The 25236-nt window shown below is 39.9% G+C and overlaps 1 protein-coding gene across 9 annotated transcripts in view; it reads left to right on the top strand.

The window, feature by feature from the left end:
* The window catches only part of ST6GALNAC3 (ST6 N-acetylgalactosaminide alpha-2,6-sialyltransferase 3), a 567065-nt gene that overhangs the window by 101917 nt on the left and 439912 nt on the right, over nt 1-25236 (top strand). For 6 of the 9 annotated variants that reach the window (XR_001906240.3, XM_017962628.3, XM_021923867.2 and 3 more), the window contains exon 1: nt 10910-11854. The exons of 2 other annotated variants lie outside the window; for them this stretch is intronic. Coding sequence is in view for 6 of the 7 variants with exons in the window: in XM_017962628.3 (XP_017818117.1) it covers nt 11789-11854 (66 nt within the window). In the remaining variant the exon portion in view is untranslated. Of the gene's footprint in view, nt 1-10909; nt 11855-25236 lie in introns of those variants that run through there. One more of the 9 variants, XM_017962620.3, reaches the window with a different exon arrangement.

The following is a 25236-nucleotide window of genomic DNA, read 5'->3' on the forward strand; positions in this document are numbered from 1 at the left end:
AAATTTCTTTAGGTGATTGTGCATTCCTGTGATATGCATTTTCTCCAGAATGTACAGAAAGAAAAATACTTTGAATCCTAATTAATTGGGTTCTAATTGGTCTGTGTTTTAGGCTCTAAAGGATCTTAAAAGATCAGTTACCAATGCAGTATTTAATTGTAACTGATTTTTCTGCAACTGCACAGGAGAAGTGTTCAGGTGCAGCTTTCTTCACATCGTGCCTTCCCTAGGCCATTGTGCTTTGTGTTCTTAAGACTCGGTGAATGTTTCTGAAGGTCAGCTAGAGTGCAGAGGAGAATTAATATTAAAATGCATTTAATAAATAAGCTGTCAGATGATTCCCGAAGATAACATAAGCAGCAGAAGGTCTTCTTTCCTCTTTCATTCAGATCGCTGTGTACAGAGGGAATAATGGTTAATATAGAGTCTCTGTTGGCATCTCCTAACGGGCTTTGGTAATCATTTCTAGCCCAGCCGTGCTCTACTGATTTCATCACTCTTGAGTGACGGGGCCATTTTCTCACAGAATATGGCCCCTCCCTGAAAAAGAGGGAACAGAAATAGTCACTAGCAGTGTAACAGTTGGGGAATAGAAAGAAAATGACGGATTTTGCAGAGAAGGCCTGTACAAACTGATCCGACGTCCCTGGCAGTTTGAGTAGAGAGTGGGATTTTGGTCTTTACGATGAATTGTCATAATTATTTAATGTTAAATCTGTGGAGTGTTATGAGGCCATAAGATTTTGAACTCTGTGCCCTTCAGAGGCTCTGCCTCAGGCCACAAACACAGGAAGATTAAACATTAATTAAAGTAGCCACACAGGAGAATAAGCAATGTAAAGAAGTAGAAAAAGATCTAGAAGAAGATCTGGCTTCCCCACCAGGGTAAGCCATTTTAGAAAGAGAGCTCTTGTATTGAACTTAGGAGATGGATGAAATAGCCTTCACTAGACCCAAGGGCATGGAGTAATTTCTCAGGAAAGTATTCTGCCATTGATTCCTGGAAGAAAAATTAGAAAAACTCAGTGGATGATGGACCAACCCAGAGGCCCTAATGGTACAGAGAGAAAGGAAACATGACTATGTTCAAGTTACAAGTTGTAGCTGACCTTGATGTTTATAGCCAGACTGTGGGAGGTTTTGGAACCTGACTGATGCCTTTCTTCCCTGTAGATTGTTATTCAGTGCCTCGGATGTGGGCCTAGGAACCTGTCTTTTAAAAGATTCTCTGATGTACAGCCAGGTATGAAAACTACTGATCAAGATCAATAGTTTTAATTAAAGTCAGGGGGGAGGGAATAGGAGGAAGGGAAAGACAGAGAGAGAAAGAGGGACAATGAATGAGCTTTGGATTCTTTTGTTCAGATATGATCATCTGAGAAAGAGAAATTCTGAACTGTCAGTCAGTTCAGAGCAGAGCTGTGCTGGCTGAATTGGAGGTGGGAGATTTTTCCTAGGTTCCCAGGGCCACAGAAAAGAAGCCCATGCTGAATAATCCAGATTTAAGCCTTACCCACTGGCCTTGGATGCCTATTTCTGTCTTCCCTGTCTGCTACTGTCACTGTCAGCCTCTTGTGGCTGTTGCATCCCCATGTGTCAGCTCTTTGTGGGCTGGTTTGTCCCTGGAACTATCGCTCTGGGTTCTTCTGTCCATTCCCTGCTTGGCTCAGTGGGCTCCCGAGTTAGCCTTCAACATGTCACCTTTCTGGCATCTCCATGGTACCAGAACTTTTACTTATCACGTGGGCTCCATCCAGCAGCAGCTTCCCACTAGGAGTGTCTCAGCCTGGTGGAAAGGACTGGACACTCAAGATGGGTTGGAATTGAATATTAAATGAATTTCAATACTTGGTATACTTTTGTGAAGTAGCACAGTGATTTTGAGAGAGCATTGACTTTAAATCTGACAGATTTTTTTGCAAGCTTCTTTTCAGCAAATGACTTACTGTCCTTCCATTTGCTGAGGTCAAACTCCTTGCAGTCATTCTTAACTCCTTTCTGTTTTTCACACCCCACGTTGAAATAGTGAATTCTTTAGCATATGTAAAGAAGCCATCTCTCTTCTATTGTCAACATCTGGGTCTGGGTCACCACCTTGTGTGGCCTGGATTATTGCCACAGCCTACTAATTGGTCCACCAGTTTCTGCCCTTGTTCCTTGAGGCTTTTTCTAACATAGTCATATAATGATCCTTTAAAGATATGACTCAGGTTCCTCTCTTTTACTCAGAACTCCTGTCTCTCAGAGTCAAAACCAAAGACTTTATAGTGTCCTACATAACTCTCCATGACATGGTGTTCCCCATCCGGATCTACCTTGATCTTAACCAAAAGCCCAAGAAGCGATCTCATCCTGATCTCACCTCATCTCCAACTTATTCGCCCCTCAGTCACTCTGCTCTGGCCATAATTTCCTCCTTGCTTTTATTCACTTGGCCAATCTGCCTCTGGGCCCCTCCTGCATTTCCTCTGGTTGAAAGATGTTTTTGTAAGTTAGGTATTTGTATGGTTCCCTCATTTTTCTTCAAGTCTGACCAATTTTGCCTTATTAGAGTCAGTTTCAGACCTGCCTATATTAAAACGGAACCTCTTTGTTAATTTCATATACTGTTTTCCCCTTATCCTGCTTTACTTTTCTTCACAGCACATCTCATCATCTGACATTCCATTTATTTATTTTATTGACTTATTATTTATAAAGTGCTAATAAATACTTTAATCCAAACTATGTGAGGCCAGGGCCCACATTTTGTTCACTGCAGACCCCCAGTGTTTAAAAAGAACCTAGCACATACTAGGTGTTCAGAAAGTGTTTCTTAAACAAATGTATTATTAGTAAATCTGAGTTGTAAATACAGTTTTGTCACTTCTTAATTATGTGACACTCAGCAAGTTATGTCTCAGATTCAAGTTTTCTAATGTTAAAAATAAAGCTAACTTCCATTTCGTGGAGTTGTTTTACAGAGAAGAACTAATACTTAAGCTTCCCAACTAAAGTGTGAGATCAAATTTGCACTAAAAATATAATGTTGTTATTATTGCTGTTGATGCTGACAGGAGACAGGGAAATACTGGGTAGAAGAGGGTAGTTCCCTGACAAAGGCTCCACCCTCAAGCCTGGATATCCGTGGACCTAAGTGAGAACAGACATTCCTGTTTTCATGCCCAAAATGTTGCCTTTTGGCCCACCACGCCCCCTATCCTATACCCATATAAACCCTGAACCCCAGGCTCCAGAAGCAGATGAGGAGATGAACAGATGAGAAGAAGAGCAGATGAGCAGATGAATGGCAGAATGTTGCGGCAGAGAAGAAGAGAAGGAGAGAAGAGAAAGAGCGCCTGAACGTCAGCAGGAGTTTGGCTGGAGATGGTCAGAAAATCATCTGCTGGATGGCCAAACTCCAGGGGAAGATCATCTTCCCATTCCATCCCCTGTCTAGCTGCCCATCCATCCTGCTGAGAGCCACCTCCACCACCCAGTAAAACCCTGCATTCACCATCCTTCAACTCTGTGTGTGACCTGATTCTTCCAGGATGCTGGACAAGAGCTCAGGATACGAAAGCTGTCACACTGGCCCTCTGCCCTTGCAAAAACGCAGAGGGTCCACTGAGCCGGTTAACACTTAAGCCATGCATGGATGGCAAGGCTAAAAGAACACACTGTAACATACACCTAAGTGGGCTCCAGGAGTCACAGGCTCCCATCCCTGGACACTGCTGTGGGGCCAGAGCCCAGCGTCCCAGCTCCTGCACCTGTCCGTCTGCATGCTCCCACTCATGTAAGGGGTTTGAGCAATGGTGGTGACCGAACAGACAAGCCACACCCCTGTTGCACATCCTGTGAGAGTCAGGGAACCCCCCTGTTTCACTGTTGTTAATATTGATAGAGCTTTAAGACTGAATTTATTCAGACATGGATAGAATTTCAATGGAAGTGGAATCCAGGAACTGGCTTTAATCCTGTGTGATTTTTCTAGAAGGAAAGTCTTGATTGCTTCTATTTTCCTTCTAAAAAAGCGTAGGCTACCTGCTAATGGCTCCCGGATTTCTGCTTGAATGATCTTTGAATAAGTAAAGATGTTTTGGATGTAAATTCTCCCATTGTTCTTAAGTAAGTCATTAAAATTAAATGTAACTATAGAATGGAGAGTGTTTTATTCTTTCAATTACATAGGGTTTGTGAAGAGTCATTCTTTGTCTACTTACATTTAATCAACATGCAATATTTTATGTGCTTTATTATCCATGTGTTAAGAAGGTAATATTCACGTTACCTAGCTATTTTTTACATTAGCCAAAAAATATGGTTATGTGCAAATATTGTGAAGAACATGCATGCAAGTAGTTTGCTTATTAACCAGATTTAGTGTCAGCCACACACTTATAAAACTAATAATTGCTAGCTATTAATATTGTAACTTTAGTTCAAATATTATTGATGTCTGTTCTTCTAAGACTGAATGTTAAGATTAGAATTTAGAATTTAGTACAAGTATGTATAAATCATTTCAACAGAAAAAAAATGAATGCAAATCAGGAACCAGCTGGAGGCAGATTTGCATGATTATTTTAATGCTGTGACAGGACGTGAACACTCAGAAATTCGAATTAGAATGCTTATTTCTCATATCTACAATGGGCACTGAGTCTCTCTTATGATGTGGCCAACTATCACCCTGTGTTATCAGCAAACCCTACTGATAGAAATTTGAGAGTCTAATATCAAACTTACTCTTCCTATTTATTTTCTCTGAGCCCTGGGTTAGAAGACTGATATGAAATAAGCGTTTTTACTATACTGAGCTACACTTATTATTTACATTATTGGTGTTGCTTAGAAATTACTCCACCACTTTTCAAAAAATAAATCATGCCATTTGATTATCAGCAATCATTTGTCCAATCAGCATCCAAATGCAGTGTCCTCTTTGCACTGGGCAGCCACTCTTAAGAGAGATTTAAGAAGTAACAAGGCCATTTTTGTGGGTAAGTCTAGACAATAGTCTTTTCATGCTTTTCTGTAGCATGAAACTAATATCTGGTCTTATTGCATGATCATTTTTCATGCACATGCTAAATCCTTTAGTGCCATTCATAAAACTTTTCATAAGAATGACTTCATAGGAGTTTCTGTTCTTTTCAGAGATATGATTATCTATCTGCTTCCAGTTTACACTATTGCACTTGTGTGTGTGTGGTGGGGGTATCCTCTGGTCTTTTACAATTATTTTCATTTTAGTTACTCAAATGAATTGCTGATTAAAAAATAAACTTTGATGGTCATGTAAATTGGAGATGATTCTGGCTTAAAGGGATAGCTAGGCAGGTATTTTTGAAAATTAATAAGCAAGGCTATCACTCCACATAAACAAAGAGATTTTTTAAGGAACAGAACACTTGATATACTGGTTGATGCTTCAGTCTGGTGTGGTATTTGAAGAGCATAAAGTCGTTACATAGATTTTCATTTTAATGGGAGTGTTGTAATACCCTCATAATTTTTTTTTTTTTACTTCTCATTAGTTTTTACAACCTATGAATTACCTAAAACAACTTTAGTCATTTGAATTTTGACTTGCCACTTATTTTACTATGTGCAAAATTGTCATTTGAGAAATGGAATCTGTATTTATGGTATTGGTGTCTATGGCTAGACATTAGGACTATTACAGAGTTTGCAGATGTCACTATGTATAATGCAGTTCTAATGCAGATCTATTTGGGATTTTGCTCAATATACAGTTATGGAGAAGTCTAGAAACGAATGACAATGAAGTAGTAGTTACTGTAAATCTTGTGGTCACATAATGAAAATTTAGGAGACTTTCCTGTATACCAGTTTAGCTCTGCTCTTTGTAGATTGACTCATCTAGAGGAGATTTTGTACAATTTTTTTCAGCTAATTTCTCCAGTTCATTTGTTTATTGGTATAGTATTACATTATTATTTAGTTAAGAAAATGGTCTACACCACAAGACTTCAAGCCTCAATGTCTTCTTTTTTGTTGTTGATTTGTATACTAAATTTCAGAAATGGCTTTTTGTGGGGAAGGTTGGAGACAAATGATGACTATATACACATATATTTCACATATATACATTATTGAAACATATTAATATCATATATATGTAAGTGGATGGAGACAAGTAGTGAGTATGTATACATATACAGTCATGTGTCACTTAATAATAGGGATACATTCTGAAATGCATCATTAGGTGATTTTGTTATTGTGGGAACATCACAAGGTGTACTTACACAAACCTAGGTAGTAGAGCCTACTACGTCATACCTAGGCTATATGTTATAACCTATTGCCCCTAGGCTACACCTGTACAACATGCCACTGTACTGGATACTATAGACAATTGTGACACAATGGTAAGTATTTGTGTACCTAAACATATTTGAACCTAGAAAAGGTACAGTAAAATTATGGCATTATAGTCTTATGAGATCACCATTGTATATGTATTCTGTTGTTGACCAAAATGTAGTGCATGGACATATATTTGTTAATGACTATGTTATATATTTGTTATTGAATCCTACTTTTATTATTGTGTATATACATATACATAAATACATGGCCCTACTTCTGCAGTCATGTGAAGTTATGCCTACTGATATGTGTATTAGTCTCTCTATCTTGTTTCTTCTTGCCACTTCTCTCTGTACTCTGAGCCCATTCACGTAACCCATTTTAACAACTACTTATAGATTATTTCATAATTTTCTCATTTTAGTTCATTTCTAATCATTAACTGTGTTATTGATTACCCCTTATGTGAACCAGAAGCATCTCCACAGGGACATTTCTTTGAGAGGATCAGTTCTGCTTTATTATAGGTAAGTCAGCTTATCCAAGTCACCAGAACTGAGTTAAGAAACACATGGGGCCGCGTGCAGTGGCTCACACCTGTAATCCCAGCACTTTGGGAACCCGAAGTAGGCGGATCATTTGAGGTCAGGAGTTCGAGACTAGCCTGGCCAACATAGTGAAACCCTATCTCTACGGAAAATACAAAAATTAGCCGGGTGTGGTGACGCATGCCTGTAGTTGTAGCTGCGTGGGAGGCCGAGGCAGGAGAATCACTTGAACCCAGGAGGCGAAGGTTGCAGTGAGCCAAGATCGTGCCACTGCATTCCCGCCTGGGCAACACACACACACACACACACACACGCGAAACATATGGGCAGTCCAGGGGATTCTAGCTCTTCAGAGTTTGCCCAGGACTAAAAATGGCAGTACAAAATTGAGCATTGGCCCTTTGAGATCACTGGGAGCAAGCCAACTAATGAGGACCACCCATGGGAAAAGATGGAGTTCAGACCAGGGCTTTAAATTGGGGCTCACTCTACAGAGGGTATTGTGACTGATCAGAGGATGTTCGTCACATGAAAAGGAATCTGTTTGCCTGGGTCAGTGGGGAAGAGTTCTTGTGTGTCAGACTGTCTTATTTTGACTTAAAAGTTTTACAGGTGAGGATTTGCTGTAATTTTCTACTCACGTTGTCCAGTTGAGTATGGCCATGTGTGCGTCTGTCTCTGATGAGAAATAAAAATGATAAAGATCATGAGAGCAGCAGGTACCACTCTGACAACGAAGTGCCCTTATCTGTCCTAGTTATTTTAAAGGCAGCACATTTTTTTAAATCCTCACCACAACCCTGTGAATTCATATTGCTTTCTTCCTTTTATAGATAAGGAAACTGAGGCTCAGAGAGGGAAAGCAACTTGCTGAAGGTCACCAGACTAGTTAGTGTTATACCTGAAACTCAAGTCTAGGACTGCAGGACTTCCTATCCCAGGCCAACATTATCTAGTGCTTCTTGGCATTTTGAGATCAATTTAAATACTCCTTATTGTGCTTTTCTTGTGGGTCTGCAGGCACTGGCTCCGGCACTGAGGAATCAGCAATGACCAAGACTTGGTCCCTGCTTGGAGAGGTTCACATCACATGAACCATTTTATTGTAACATCACATTACATTATGTTTAATGTGACATAATACGAGCTCCAGATGAGGAGGCCTTTTCTTTATTTTGTTCTTAAAACAGTGCCTGGAACATAGTCAGCACTCAATGAACATCTGGAAAACAAAATTTGTCATGAAGTCCTGTCATGGAGGGAAGCACTCTTTGCTTTGTCTGTGGTTTCATCTGTGCCTCACTCTGAATTTTACTCCTGGCTCCTCACTCCTGATGCATTTGCCCATGAGCTCTTGGCATGCCTTGCTGCCCTTAGCATTCATTCTGCAGAAACTTTATGGAGCGCATACTGTGTTCGACACATATAGTGGCAATGTTGTGCTGGCACTAGGGACACAGAGATGGACAGACCAGACATGGTCCCTGCCTCTTGGAGGAACACAGTTGCCTCTCTGTATCCATGGGTTCTGCATCCATGGATTCAACCAACCTTAGGTCGAAAGTACTCAGGGAAAAAAATATGTGTCTGTACTGAAAACATACAGACAATTTTTCCTTGTCATTATCTCTGAAACAATACAATATAATGACTATTTAGCATTTATATTGTATTAAGTATTGTAAGTAATCTAGAGATGATTTAAAGTATACAGAAAGATGTGTGTAGGTTACATGCAAATACTCTGCCATTTTATAACAGGGACTTGAGCATCTGCAGATTTTTGTAGTTTTGGGAGGCCCTGGTACCAATCCTCCACAGATATGGAGGGACTACTATTCTCTTGTACCCACTTCTCCTTCAGGCATTCAGAATTTAGCTCAGCTCTTTACCTGCACACATTACACTCTTCCACGCACTGCCCCATGTCATTAATAGGATTGATTCTTAAGTGTGTGAATGGCAGTCAGAGCCCATGCACCTCAACTCTGACTTGACCAGATGCCACACCCTGGAGTTTCTCCGCAAGACCTCCTGCCATGGATTCTCATCCACTTCTTTGAGCATATGGAATGTCCATGGTGGAAAGAAGCAGAGAGGTCAAAATAACCCATTGACTACTGGGAAAAGAATTAACATGTATGAGACCCCCGACTATGTCTCAGGCAATATTCTGGGACTTTTCCTCCTTCATTCCATTCTCATAGTAATCCTGAGAAAAAGAAAAAGTAGTATTTTCTTCGTTTTTCTGGATGAGGTCCACTGAGGTTAGTGGGGTGTTCAAGCTTGGAGAGCTAGGGAGTGGTAGAGAGCTGAGATGAGGAATGCGGGTCGGTCTTTGTATAAACCTGCTTATCTCCATACAAACCTGCCATGTATTCTTAAGGCTATGAGAGAACCAGGGAGGGCTGGAGACTGAGCTGCCTGGTGGTGCCTATTTATATCCATGCTCTGGAAATTGTACATGTAACTCATTACTGTGGTCATCTGCTTTCTGCAGCTTCGTGAGGGGCCCTTCTCATGTTCCTCTGTAGATTTATGAGCTTGTACATGGCACCTCCATTCTACAGCAGTTTTTAGAGCTCCCTGAGGATTCTTATAACAATCACAATTATTTAGGTTCTAAATTACCCTTGTCCAGTGTTAAGCAGATGAGCAGTGTTTTCACCTTCTAAACAATGATTCCTGAGGCGACTGCTGCCATAATATCACATTTTGTTTCCAAGGAAACTGCATATCCGTCCCTTCCTCCCACCCTTCCCACTTCCTTAAGCATGAGATTTTTTAAAACTCAAAATGTGCCATTTCAACCTCTTGTTATTGTGAAAGTTTTAGTTCCGGCATTGGTTCCTAGGAAATTACAGTTTTCCTTCTGATCTTCTTCTTAATGTTTTGGATGCTTTTCTGCAGAATAGCCGTGCATTCTAAATGGCATAGAAATAAATTACTGCCTTCATTATGACACACAATAGATGAATGTATTCTACTTCAGAGTCACAGCTTCTTGAGCCAAAATACCTTGGTTGTTTTCCATCCTGAAGTTCTATAATTGCTTACTTGATATTCCATTGTGAGATCTCAGAATAAAATAAAGGTAGGCTGTGGTGTATATGTGTCTTTTACTCTCAGGCTGTACGTGCGTTCAAGTTAATTGACTGGATGGATTCAATAAGCTTGTACCCTCCAGATAAAGTAATTGCTGAATCTAAGCATCCATTTTCTATAGATTATGCTACTAGTGACTAAAAAAAAAACTTCAGATATTGCATAAATCATTGAATTCAGGCAGCCATGTTTACTACAAGTGACAATGAGGTGTTTACTTACTCCAGAGGAACTCTAGAGTACTTTGCAATCCTGCTGGAAGGCAGGGGAGATGTGGGTGGCCACACAGAGTCAGAGGATGTCAGCATGCAGACACCTGTGTAGGCATTTGAGTTATGCTGATCGAAGACTCTCTCCTCACTCTTTAGTTTCCCCACTCCAAACACACACACACACACACACACACATACACACACACACATAAAACCTCAGAAACAGTGGTGAGCAGCCCTGTGTCTACAGAAGTCCATGCAGCTAACTTCCGGTCACCACGTCCGTCCCAGGATTGCCTTGAGCCTCTATACTTCCTTCCAGCCTCCGGCTTTTGATATAGAGACCTAGACATTCAGATTTTTGTTTTTGTTTTTCCGGAAAATCTCTCTGAGACTCAACTCTTAAGGAATGTGGAACTCAGAATTTGACTTTTTTTTTTTTTCCCCAAGGAAAGGAGTGGTCATGAACAGCCTATGAGTAGATATAAGTAGATGCAAAAATAGTCTGTATGGGCCGGGTGCGGTGGCTCACGCCTGTAATCCCAGCACTTTGGGAAGCCGAGGCGGGCAGATCACGAGGTCAGGAGTTCAAGACCAGCCTCGCTAACATGGTGAAACCCCGTCTCTCCTAAAAATACAAAAATTAGCTGGGTGTGGTGGTGGGCCTGTAATCCCAGCTACTCAGGAGGCTGAGGCAGGAGAATTGCTTGAACCTGGGAGGCGGAGGCTGCAGTAAGCCGAGATCACACCACTGCACTCCAGCCTGGGTGACAGAGCAAGACTCCATCTTGAAAAAAAAAATCTATATGTATTTAGTAGGTAAGGGTGAAAATGATTATTATGGTGTGTGTGGGAGTAGGAGGAAATTAGCCCATGTACTATTAGACTGGTGAGGTTTCTAAGGGATTGTTGTATATGCAAAATCGATCTTCCATTTACCTAATCTTTTAAGCACTTGGGCCTGGTCAGTTGACCCTTGAACACTATGGGAGATAGGGGCGCTGACCCCTGTACAGTGGAAAATTTATGTTTAACTTTTGACTCTCCTAACTCTCCCAGAAACCTAACTATAATAGACTACTATTGACTGGAAGCTTTACCAGTAACATAAACAATTGATTAATACATAAAAAATGTTATTAAGAAAACCATAAGGAAAATAAAATGAATTCATTACCTGCAAGTGAGTCATCATACAGGTCTTCATACTCATTGTCTTCATGTAGAGAAGGAGGAACAGAAAGAGGACAATTGGTCTTGCTGTCTCAGAGGTGTCAGAGGTGGAAAAAAATCCACATATTAGTAGGTCTTCACACTTCAAACCCATGCTGCTCAAGGGTCCAAAGGGACTCTGGAGTACTTTGTAATCCTGCTGGAAGGCATGGGAGATGTGGGTGGCCATATAGGGTCAGAGGATGTCAACATGGAGACCCCTGTATAGGCAATTGAATTATGCTGTACTAACTTCTGGTGGGCAGCAGGCTGGGAGCCAGTCTCTCTGATAGAATTGGATGGGGCGAAGAGGGTATAACTCTTACTCCTTCTTCCCATAGGAGAATGGAAAGGGAGCTTCCTTAAGGGATCCTGGCCCTGCTGGGCTCTATGGTCCTACAGGCAAGTGTGCCTATCTGCTGGAAGAAAATGCTTTGTGTGCTCATATTCATGAAAGTAAGTTCTTAGATTCTTTTCTTACATAAAGTGATTTGTACCCTTTGCCTATGGTTACCACCACCACCCGTGTGATATAAGTCCATAGCTTCCCAAACTCCAGGCACATAGAACCTTTCTGCCTCTTTTGGATCCACCTCTGTATGCAGTGGCTCTGGGCTTCTTGGTGTCCCCACATTGGTCTGGGCTGAAGCTGACAGGCCAATAGACAAGGGAGTGAAGTATGGATGTACTCAAGTTCATTAAGTCACACTTCATTGTGCTTAGTGAATGTTACAATCTGAGACAAATACACCCTTTGATGAGCAGAGAGTAGATTAGTAGATTAATAGACTAATAAGAGATCAGAAGCCAGCAAAGAGTAAATCCAGTAACAACAACAAGAATGTAGAGTTTGAAATTTCTTAAGTTTCAATGAGAATGTTAGCTTATTTTGCAAATAGCTTTGTCTTTTTCTGACCCCTCCTCCCACCCATGTGGAGGTATGGAGGAGAGAAAGGCTCTTGCAGAAAAGTATAAGCAGTGCAAGTGGAGAGTGCAAGTGGAGAGTGCAAGTGGAGAGTGCTGAGAGATGGAGATGGAGGCCAGGTCTGCTGGTGAAGGGTCTTTTAGTCCAGGATAAGATGTTAGGCGTCACCTTAGAGGCATGAAAGAATCTCTGAAGGCCATTAAGTGGGGACTGAAATTCTAAAAGCTCAATTCTTAGCTTGACTGGGAGATCAGTTTCTAGTTATTGGATCACACTAGACTGAATTCTGAGAGCTCAGTGTGTCAAATAAAGGAAAATTTGTCGGATGGATACTCTTTTCTTTATAAGAATCTTCTGACTTTTGGGGTAGAGTTTAACCCCTCATTTTAAAGCAACTCATTGTGTCTCCTTGGTATTTAATGAAACAAAAATAATGTAGTATGTGACACTCATGACATTTCACCTGTAAAGTAATTTATGATAATTTGTCCTGGAGTGTTCTATCATAGGATGATAGGATTCAGGGACTATACACTTGTTTTCTACCCTAATAGATTGGAGGGTGGAGCAGGATGAGAGGGAGGCTCAGAGATAGGAAGAAAGGATTTTTTTCATAGCAATGCAAAACTCTTAGAACAGTGCATGCTACTCCAACCTTTCAGCTTGGTGACTTCTTGCTGCCTTGAAATGGCTGCTGTTTCCTTCTTTGCAAGTTTGGAGCATACTCCCAGCTGCTGGAAGGATTTGGTTTACATGATATTGAAAAATAAAACAAGTCAAGTAAAACAAAACAACATTAGCAAATAAAACCCATAAGCAAACACAAATAAAATGATTTAGTGAGGTAATTTCTCACAGATTTCAGAATTTCCCACTATTGTACAGAAATGCTTCTTGCTTGTGGCTCACAAGGGCTTCAAGAATTTAATTTACCCATGTTGATCAGATGTGTAAAATAATGGTTCCATCATTGGTTGCAAAAACTTCAGGTGTTGGATTTTGGAAGTATTTACTTACAGAGGTCTCATCATTGTTAAGCTAAAGCTTTTTAGCTATCCAGGCCAAAGGGTGGGATTGAGATTCCATTTGCCATTGTTCTCATGGACATCTAAAAAGAGCAAGAAAGGGGTTTTTATATTTATTTGATATTTATACTCCCATCCCCAGAAGCCCATTTAAAAACTGACATTGGTTCTGGAAGCAGAAAAAGTGGAAGTGAAATTAGAATATAGAAACTTACTTCTCAAAGTGTGGTCTGCAGACTGGCCACATCAGCATCATCTGGGAGCTTGTTAAAAATTCAGAGTTGCTGGCCCCACACCATCTCACTGAACTAGAAACTGCATTTTACCATGATTCTCAGGTAATCTGTCTGCACATTAATGTTTGAGAACCACTGGTGGGGGATACCCTTTTAGGAAGCATGATCATGAAGAAAGTGGGGTGGTTGTGGAGAAGGTCCTAGCTAGAGATGGAGCACGAGGTCAGGGCATTTGTTTGTCTTTAAAAAATTTAGACAAGCCTTGAACATGTTTATACTTGTAGAGAAGGATACCTTTGGAGTAACCAGACACCAAAAGACAAATATCATATGTCCTCACTCTTATGTGGATTGTAAAAAAAAAAAAAAAAAAAAAAAGAACTGATATCATAGAAACACAGTAGAACCATGGTTACTAGGATACTAGGCATAGGGGAGGTAAGGGAAGAGAGGAGGACAGGGAGAGGATGGTCAACAGGTACAAAGTTACAATTAGGAGGACTGTGTTCTGGTGTTCTATTGCACAGAAGGGTGACAGTGGTTAACAGTTAAGATGTGGTATATTATAAAATAGCTAGAAGACAGACTTTTGAGAATGTCCCTACCACATATAAATGATAAATACATGAGGTGATGGTCATGCTAAATACCATAATCTGATCATTATACAGCATATATATGTATCAAAACATCAAATTGTACCCCATAAATATGTATAATTACAATGTGTTGATAAAAATAAGAAAAGAAACTGAAGAGAAAGAAGAGGTGGCTGAGGTCCCTGGGGAGCTAGAGGGCTGAGATGTGGTCATAGGAGGGAGAGTAGACTAAAGTGGATGAATGCACTTGTTCTTCTGAAATGAGAGGGAAGAAAGAGTGGGTGGCTTGCATGTAAATTAGCTTGTGTACTGAGGAAACTGGAAAATTGAGAGTAGTAAAAAATAGTGACTTATTTTTACCAATGATGGAGGTGGAGTCATTTTTTGAGCATAAAGGGGCAGACCTGGTCATGGGATTTCAGAAAAGTTCAGGGCCCCTTGGAAAAACACACTGATGGGTGGGGGAAAGAACAGTTGGGGGGAAGGGGACCTGAGTTCTAGGTTGCTTTGGTCTCCCCCTTGTACAATTCGAAACACCTTTCAGATATGTAGAATGGAAGAAGTCCCCAACATTGATGTATATTAAATTCCAGCCCTAAACATCATATAATTAAAGAAACTAATATAATACTGATATAAAATGTGGGACTGCTTTGCCTGTATTGGTACTTTCTTTTTCCCAAAAAGGCAGAGCTGCTTTTGCATATGAACTCATTTTCTTAAAAATCCATTATCCTCATGTGAGAGATGGAGAGTTTGGGGCATAGAAAACGTGACCAATTTTGCCTGTAGTCCTGAACTGAGATTGGTACCAGGCTCTGCTGGCTTCCAGCTAGAATTCCTTCCAGTAAGCTATTTCATTTCATGATTTATCAAGGGCTGCTCTCTACTCGACTTGGAAAAAGAGTTTTTGAAGAGTCCTGCTCTCACAGGACATCTGTGGGAATGCCGAAAGAGAAAGTAAAGAGAGTCACACTTCAATATTTTATTATTTCAACCCACAGCCTCAAAGGTTCCCTCGATTGTCTCTGCCTACAGGAAGGCTCAGCTGCTTTTTATCATTCCGTTGGGGTGTTGTTTTAGGGGCTTGCGTTTTGGTAAGAAGATGTTTTGTTTCTGAGGATGGCTGGTTAAAATGCAGTGTCTTAACTGGAATATTCACAGGTATGTTCTTCTCGGCACTGTGAATCATTTTTCAAAGATTTTCATGGCTTCTGCTCTTTGATCAGGATAAATCATGCCACAGTGAGGCTAGATTCCACTTTCATAGACTCCCAGGTGTCCTTGTTCTCACCCACTGGTCTTTACTTCTCTGAAGAGCCTGACCTTATGAATTAAATTCTTTCTGATTGTAACATTAGTCAGACGAATTGGGGAACTGGGGACTTTTGTTTATTGATCCTTTTATCTTCTGCTTTTTTGCCCAGAAAGGTCATTTTTCAATTTCCCCAGAAGGTAATTCTACTTCTCTTAGTAATTCTCAACAAACGCTAAGCTTACGACATTTATATAAAAGCCAGAATAAACATTAAGTTTGGAAGTGTCATATGAAAACTAGAAACAAGCTTTTGTGCTTCTGAGTATAACTTAAATTAGGTAGAAAAAATATCTAATAATCGAAGTAGATTCTTCTACCCTGTGTAGGGTCCACAAAGGAAAAAATATGGCCTCTTCTTTTTAGGAGTCTAGATCCCACTTTCTCAAAGTGCCTTCCTTCATGTGTAACCACCCCACTTCCAGTCTACAGTGGGGACTGCCACCATTAGAAAATGTCTTTATTTATTTATTTTTAATTGTCAAAAGATTGTATATATCTGTCACACACATGTTGAAGTGTGTACATTCTGGAATGGCTAATTGAGCTAATTAACATAAGTACCAACTCACATTAAGCCTCCCTTCTTTATCTTCTCTTAACATCCTTGATTTCCTCCACAACATTTAACATAACTACAGTATATTTATTTGAATAATTATTGGTTTAACCGCCTCTTCCCTGCCACCCCAGACTCTGAGTCCCATGATGGCAAAAGCCTTGGTAGCTGTAGTAGACACTACATAAATCTTTGTGGAATGAATAATAATAATAATAGTGGAGAGTATTTGTTGTGCTTGTGATGCACCGGGGACTGTGCCAAGTGTGTTACTCATCCTCTCTTACTGATCTCCTCTGTCTTAGCCTGCTTAAGTTGCCATAACAAAATACCATAGACTAGGTGGCTTAAACAATAGAAATGTGTTTTCTTGCAGTTCTGGAGGCTAGAAGTTCAATATCAAGGGTCCAGTGATTTGATTCCTCGTGAGGGCTTTCTTCATGGCCTCCTTCTTGCTGTAGCCTCACGTGGTAGAGGGAGAGTGAACAGGTTCTCTGGTGTGTCTTCTTATAAGAACCTTGATCTTATAGCAACAGGTCCACACACTTGTGACTTCATTTAATTTTAATTACTTTCTTACTCCTAATATAGCCACACTGGAGGTCAGGACACCTTTAGATACATTTTGAGGGAACACATAGCAATCCCTAAAACCCACGTAACCACCCTAATGAAGTAGGCACTGTGATCATATCTGTTATATAGATGAGACCCTAAGGCTTAGAGCAGGGAGCTTTCTCAAGGTCACACGATAAGTGAACAAGCTGGGGCAAGGCTGTAGGTCTTGTTTACTCAAATGTGGGCTCATAAAGGTATACAGATCTGAACTAGTTACATATACTTTCTCTTTGGAAGAAATGTAATCTGAGATATAGAGTAGGAGCTTAAAGAACTATTATATATGCGAGGAAGAAAGTTTATAGGCTAAAAGAGTGGTTCTCAAACCTTGTGTTTTAGGACCCTTCTACATTCCTAAGAAAAGTATTAAGTATCTCAAAAAGCTTCCGTTTATGTAAATTGTATCTGTTGATATTTATAGATAGCATTAGAAATTAAAACTGGAAATATTTTTAAATATTTAAAGTAATAATAATAAAGCCATTACATGTATATATGTTAATACAAATAATATATATTTATGAAAAATAATTATATTTCCCAAAATAAAAAATGGTATGAATGATAGTATTTAAGACATTTTTTGCAAATCTCTCTCAGGTCTGCCTTAAGGGAAGACATAGATATGGATTCTCATATCTACTTCTGGATTTACTCTGTTGCAATATGTTGCATTGGTAAAACAAGATGAAAATTCAGCCTCACACAAATGTTATTGGAAAAAGCAGGAGTATTTGATTAGCCTTTTCAGATAATTGTGGACATTCTGTTTTGTTACTACAGCAAAACTCCAACTGGTAGTTTTCTAAAGGTTAGTTGCAATGTGAAATCTGAAACGGAATCAATGAACTTTTCATATTCTGTTACTTTGAAATCCATTGGTCTAGCTTGCACTTTGAATGGATTTTTCACTCAGGCATGATTTTGTAACGTCTTGCATTGGTCATTTGAAAATATCAGTTCACTGAGTTAATACAAATCTTTCAAATGTTGACACATTTCATTATACAATATCCAAAAATCACATTCCTTAATATTACCACTCAAATATCTCATCAGAAAAGTCTTTATGTACTGGGAAGCTTTCAAGCCCATGATGGCAGATATGAGTTTTACAAAATCCTAATTTTCACTTGAAAACAATGTTTTTATCATTGGCATCAATGACTATTAGTTGTTTTTCTTAAAGTGTTAAGATGATTTCATTCATTTTGAAGAAAACATCTGCCAACTGCCCACCTATAAATAACTTTACTTGGTTAATTTTCCTTTCAAGAAAAAATTATGTTCATGTAAAAAGCAATTATTTGAGTTTGCAACTCAAACAATTGCACAAGTGCTTTTCTTTGTGGCAACCACTGTATTTACGTGTGTAATAGAAGTGCTTTATACATTTTCCCATTTCATCACACAGAATATTAAAAGGAATGTGTACTCAAGGTTTAATAAAATTAATAATTCTTACTTCTCCTTCAAGGACATTCTTAATTGAAACTAGTATTTATTTTATTGAGAGTACACGACTGTGAAGGGTACATGGCTGTGTAGAACACATGGCTGCTAGCACAGTTTGGAGCCACTGCCTTAATTTGTGCTAAGGCGCTAGCAATTTTACTGACCATTGCTTTTGTATATTTGGTGCAAATGTCAACATGGTTAAAAAAAAAAAAGGCAAATACACTTTAGTGTTCTCGCAAAAACAGTTTTGACCTTGGGGTTCCCTAGTAAGGTCTTACGGAGCTCCTAACATATCCTACTCCCCAACGTTCCTCCAGGATCAAGGGCTTCTTCCATGAGCGTGAGTTCTGTAAGGGAAGTCAGGAACAAGCATGTGCTTGGATTGATGGTACAGTTCAAGAATTAGGGAATCTGAAGAAGTATGGGGTGAGGAATAGGGAAACCATTAACTGAGTTTGGTAAGAAGAAAGGTTTTTGCAAGGAGTCTTAGAGCTCAGAAGCTCAGAGTTGAGGTGATTTCTTTTTAAGGAAAATCAGGAGTTTCTATAATTTGTTGAGACAAAAATGACACTGTCCATGTGTTTCCTTATCTGTAAAGTGGAAATAGAGATTATTATTATTGTGGGAATTAATGTGTAAACAGCTTTGAACAGAGCTTGGCACATAGTAGGTCCTATATAAACGTTATTATTGTGAAAATGGAGTTTTGCTCTAGTTATATGATGAATTGGAGCAGCTGTTATTACACTTCAGTCAGCAGCAGAATGCCTTGGTGGGATTGTTAAAACACATTGCTGGGCCTTGCCTCTGGAATTTCTGACTAAGGAAGTCAGAGATGGGGCCATGATTTTGCATTTTTATCAGGTTCCTGGGTGATACTGATGCTGCTCTTCTGGGTAGCACACTATAAGAAACTGAATCACAGGAACTCACACAATGAATACTATAAATATCAATAGATACAATTCATATAAACAAAAGCTGTTTGAGATTCTCAATACTTTTTTTTTTTTTTTTTTTTTGAGGTGGAGTTTTACTCTTGTCATCCAGGCTGGAGTGCAATGATGCGATCTAGGCCCACTGCAACCTCCCCCTCCCGGGTTCAAACGATTCTCCCACCTCAGCCTCTTGAGTAGCTGGGATTACAGGAGTGTGCCACCATGTCTGGCTAATTTTTATATTTTTAGTAGAGATGGTGTTTCACCATGTTGGCCAGGCTGGTCTCGAACTCCTGACCTTAGGTGATCCGCCCACCTCGGCCTCCCAAAGTGCTGAGATTACAGGTGTGAGCCACTGTACCTGGCCTCTCAATACTTTTTTTAAACAGTGTAAAGGGGTCCTAAGATGCAAGGTTTGATGTCCTTTTCTTTCCTAGCTACTTAACAAGCCAATGCCTCTTATTCATATCCATCTGTGGAAAGTGATGTGTACTTATTCTTCCACTTGTTTTCATTTAACTTTGCTTAACAACTGAAATTTACCTCGTGTTTTTATTTTTATCTGAACAATAAGCTGGGACTGTAACTGGTTCAGTATTTATATTTTTTCTAGCATGTCCTATTTTGCTGCGCCTAATTCCTATTAAAGCCAGATGGCTGGGTTCCAAAAACTTGTCTGATTTGCCAACAGTTTTACTCACCTGCATAATTTTCACTGGCTCTAAGCTCCCTGACTTATGTCACAGGCCATCATTGCCACTTTTCTGAACCTGCCAAAGGGCTTAGAAGTGTAGACTAGTTGTTAAGATTGCTGATGAAGATGTGCTAAATGAAGAGTGTTAGTAGTTTGATGATTACCAATGATGTTGATTTTAAACCCTACATTCATTTAACAAATATGTGTGTGCCAACTGTCTGCAAGGCTTTGTGCTGAATGCTGGGAACCAAACCGAGGAAAAGATATGCATGGACTCTGATTGTCAGTCTGGGAGACACTGAGTCAACAGGCAATTATAACACAGTACAATGTCAAGGGAAAGGCAGGAAGATAATTGGGCTGAAGGGGGCATCTAATCCATGGGGGGCAGGGAAGGCTTTCTAGGGTAAGTGATGCCTGAGCAGAAAACTTAGAGGAGGCTTTGCATTCATTAGGTAAAGAAAGCAGGCAAAAAGCCTGACAGTATCCCAGGCTAAAAGGGACAGAGTGTGGTAAGACCTGGAGGAGACACATCACTGTCTTTGAGAAGAAGTTTAATTTGGCTGGTTCACTGAGTGTAAGTCAAGATGGGGATGTAGAAGGTAGGAAATGACCAGAAGGTAGAAAGATTAGGCAGGACCCTCTAAGCCTTTGGGGTTTCTCGGCCTTAGCACTATCGACATTTTGGGCTGGATAATTCTTTGTTGATGTGGGGAGGGGGACTGTTCTGTGCATTATAGGATGTTTAGTAACATCTCTGGCTTTTGTCCTAAATTCCAAGAGTGACTCCCATCCTTCCAGTTTTGACAACTAAAATGGTCTCCAGATATTTCCAAATGTACCTTGTGGAAGTAAAATTGCCCCTGGTTGAGAACAACTGTTAAAGAGTTTTGCCTTTTTTATATTTTTGTTGTTGCTGTTATTTGTTTGTTTGTTCTGAGACAGGGTCTCACTCTGTCGCCTAGGCTGGAGTGCATTGGCACAATCAGGGCTCACTGCAGCCTTGACTTCCCAGGCTCAAGTGATCCTCCCACCTCAGCCCCCAAGTAACTGGGACTACAGGCATGTGCCACCACACCCAGCTAATTAAAAAAAAAAAATAGTAGATATCAAGTCTTGCTATGCTTCCCAGGCTGGTCTCAAACTCTTGACCTCAAGTGATCCTCCTGCCTTAGTTTCCCAAAGTGCTGGGATTACAGGTGTGAGCCACCATACCTGGCTTTGTCTTTATGTTGAGAACAGTGGTGGACAATTATAAGATTTTATTCAGGTGAGTGACCTAGCCAGATTTATACCTTTCGAACATTCATTTATGGTAACAGTATGGAAAATGAACAGAGGGTTGGCAGCATTTGAGGCAGGAAACAGGATGTCACTGTTGCAGCTTGGATGTATCTAAAGAAGTGGCTGTAGGAATGGAGAAAACTATGTACACTTAAGATATAATTAGGAGATAGAGTCAACAGGGTTTGGTGGCTAATTGGACTTGAGTGGTGGAGGAGAGAGAGGAATCAAGTCTGCCTCAAGGTTTCTGGCCTGGGTCCTGAAGAAGATGGTGGTGCTATTCACTGATGAAGGGAGCACAGGAGGAGGGACATACTTACTTGGAAAATCGGGAGAGGATTGGTGGTATTTTAGATATGTCGGATTTGAGGTGCCTTGTGACAGCTAAGTGGAGATTTTAATCTGTAGGTAGAGTTTTGTTTCTAGAACTTAGGAGATAGAACTGAGCCAATCAGCAACTAGACGGTAGTTGAAACTCTGGGCAAGGCTAATTAAGAAAGGCTGCACTGAATGGGAAGGGCTGGGAACTAAGAGCCAGTTCTGGCTTACACCAGGTAGATCATGGCAAGAGTTGGAGGGGCTGGTGAAGAGGAGATTTCAGAGGAGGAAATCTGGGATGTGGCAGTGTCAGGCAAGTTTGGAAGAGTTAGCTCTGTGAAGAGAAGCAAACTTTCCATCCATGGTTCAGATTCCTTCCTTTCCTTCAATGGTTTCAAATTTCATGTGGTTCTAGATGCTCATTAGGGTTCTTCTGAAGCGACTGGATCCTCCAAGATATAGGTGGTTATGACTGGTTATAAAAATTGCCACATTTACCTCTGGTATAACCCAAATAGAAGCTCTGCATCATAAAATCTAGAGTTGCAGACAGATGCTGTACCTCGACAGGATTGATGCCGGGCCAGGCTGCTGAATTATGTAGAGGCTTTATAATGGAGACACATCTTTCCAGCCAGATATCACTTGTCACTTCCATAAGGAAAATTCCCTTGAGTTGATGAGTAGTAGAGCTGTGCTTCTGCTTTATAAAATCCACTTTTGATGAAAAATTAACATTTTAATTTAGAGATGTGTAGCTATCACCATTATGATAAATCTTACATATGATACACAATTATGATACATTATGATGTCATGTAACTAAGTCTCAGATACCAACATTGTTCAATATTGTATAATTTTTTCCAGAGTGCTCCAGATATCTGACCTTTGAAAGTAGTAATGTATTATTTATATGAAACTAAAATCCAGTGCATTCTAAATGGCTGTGATTTATCATGACCATTTTGAAATTGGGTCCTGTGGCCATATGCTAATTTGACTCAAAGGAAATTCTGTGGTGTGTGCTTGGATTTCATGCTTAAAAATTTCAGCAATAGTTTCAATGCTCTTTTAATTAAAATAAGATGCTTCATAACATTTCCCACATAATGTGGAATGTACTCTGTAGCTCATATATGAATTAAAACCCTTAGAAGATTTACATTTTCTGGTCTGGCGACCTTCATTTTTCTAATTTATGTGTCCCGTTTGTCCTGAAGGAGTTGGGAAGTTGAGATTTACAGCCATCCCAAATGGGAGAGTTGAGATTGTTGATTAAATGAGAGCTTGTTTGTGTATTCAAATGGAAAAATGTGGGTGGACAAAATTAAATTTGTAGTGGGTTATCTCCTGAACAGTTTCCTCTTTTCTGGCAGTTTCACACTGCCCAACTATCCACATGCTAAGTATGGGAAAAAACATTTTTTGTATAATAAAACTTTTTAGCAGTAACTGACTGGATTATGACTGGGCTTCTATTCCAAGTTATTCTAATCGGCACCTGCATCTGATACTTTGTAACTGGCTCTATCATATTCCCAATATGCCTTTTGTGTGTGGCCATTTTCTGCTATGTAAATAGGAAAACTGAGAAATCAGATCTGCAGAAATTGAAGAATGAGTGGGGAGAAGCAAAGACAAGCAACAGAGATAAAGAATTCCCAGTCATTCCTGGTGTGCTGCAGTCTCCAGTTTCTGTGGGTTCCCAAGACCCAGCTCATCCATGCCTTTGGGGTCTTTGAAAGATCCCTCTATCCTTCAGGGGTCTTTGAAAAACCCCTGTTTATTTCAGCCAGTTCAGATGGTTTCCAGCCTGTGAGAGCAATGAAACAACCTATATTGCTTAGATTTTCTATTTTCTGATTAGATGGTGGCTACCATGCTATGTGTATATCCTTAAAACAAGCCCTTGTATATAAATTAGATAATATGGGATGGTTTTGGTTGAGTTAGTCTTTGGCTTAAATGTTATTGACATTTTTCTGAAAAAATATAATAAATATAGGACATGTATAATCTCACACAAGTTTGAAACTATTTAATAGATTCTTAAAACAAAGGAAGGGTGTCTATGTATATGTGCTGGTTGATTCCAGGTCTAGGAATCCAGGCCATTTGCAGTTTGATTTGCGAAGAAGGAAAAGGGAGTACAATCTCTCAGTGGTGGTAAGGAGGCAGGATGGAGCGGGGACCAGAAACGCCCCTGAGATACAATGTCCCGAGGTCCAGTGTATTTATGATTGGGAAGAATACTGCTCTAAAACCTTTGACATTTGAAGATTATTAATAATAAATGTCCTCACTAAGTTCCTCTGTTCATAGGATAGTAAAACAAAACAAATTGTACCACAGTGCAGCAGTGTGAAAAGCAAAGAAGGAAAAAAGTCCAAAATGATTAAATTCTTACGTTCAGACTGAGAACCAGAAAGCAAAAGAGAGTTACTCATTGAGTTGTGTATTAGTCTGTTCTCACACTGCTGACAAGACATTCCTGAGACTGGGTAATTTGTAAAGGGAAGAGATTTCATTGACTCACAGTTCGATATGGCTGGCAAGGTCTCATAATCATGGTGGAAGGCAAAGGAGGAGCAAAGTCATGTCTTACATGGTGGCAGGCAAGAGAGATAGCATATGCGGGGGAACTCCCCTTTATCAAACAATCACATCTTGTGAGACTTATTCACTATCACAAGAACAGCATGAGAAAAACCCACCCCCATGATTCAATTACCTTCCACCGGGTTCCTCCCATGACACATGAGAATTATGGGAGCTACAGTTCAAGATGAGATTTGTGTGGGGACACAGCCAAACCATATCAGGTTGGAAACTGAATGTATAGGTGATCATATGGCTAGATGGCACTGATGACAACTGTTTGCAGTCTTCTGTGTCTGGAAGAAAAATAACTTCCCTGCTTAGGAAGTCAGAATGCAGGCAGTAGGGAGAAAAAACTGTTCAAAAAAAAACTTTAAAGACTGGAATAAACTACATTTTTGTAGTTTATTTTGTGTTAAAATATAAGAGGAAAATTAAAAATAAGAGTTTATTTTGTAGTTTATTTTGTATTAAAATACAAGAGGAAAAAGAAGCGGAAAGGCTGGAGAGTGGGAATCACAGGCCTCTGCAGAAAGGAGATAAACAAGTGCCTTTGGGTGGGATCATTTGTGATTGTAACAGAAAGACAAACAAAAAGACAAGACTATGTCCTTAGAAGCAGAGTGGCAACTTCAAGTTTATAATTACTAAGAACCCCTGTGTACACAGCATTTGGCATGTCCAAAATATATTGGCAGATGCATTTGTAAAATCTAACTATCCTAAAGCCTCTGGGAGCATTGACTTGGTCAAATAACGGAATCTCCATTAAAGCAAGAGTAATGAACTGACTCAGCACTCCTGAGTAAAGTGACCAGATGTCAGAGATACCCTGAAGGACACAGAGGACAAGTCAGGTTAATTTTCTGGCTACAATCGGAAGGGTGGCACACAGAAACAAAACCATGAATACATCTTTGACTTCAGGTTTAACTCAAAGGCAGTGACATTTACCTGCAGAGCAGGGAAAACCATTGATACTTCCCAGCTGATTCTTTACAGAGGTGTGGTTAGAGAGAGAGAGAGAGTGTGTGTGTGTGTGTGTGTGTATACATATATACACACATATACAATTAGCTCCAAGGCTTTAAATAAATTCAACATAAGTATTTATTCAGACCTTTATTGTGTAAGGCCTCCACCAGGTCCTAGGAGGGAATACATACATGTGTGAAGCCCTAAGCCTTGTTTTAATAAAGCTAATGGTCAAATAAGAGTGAAGAGCACCCCACCCCCACCCCAAGTTCTCTCCCCCAGCCTCTTCT

This window comes from Papio anubis, chromosome 1 (assembly GCF_008728515.1).
Source record: "Papio anubis isolate 15944 chromosome 1, Panubis1.0, whole genome shotgun sequence".
Classification (NCBI taxonomy): Eukaryota; Metazoa; Chordata; class Mammalia; order Primates; family Cercopithecidae; genus Papio; species Papio anubis.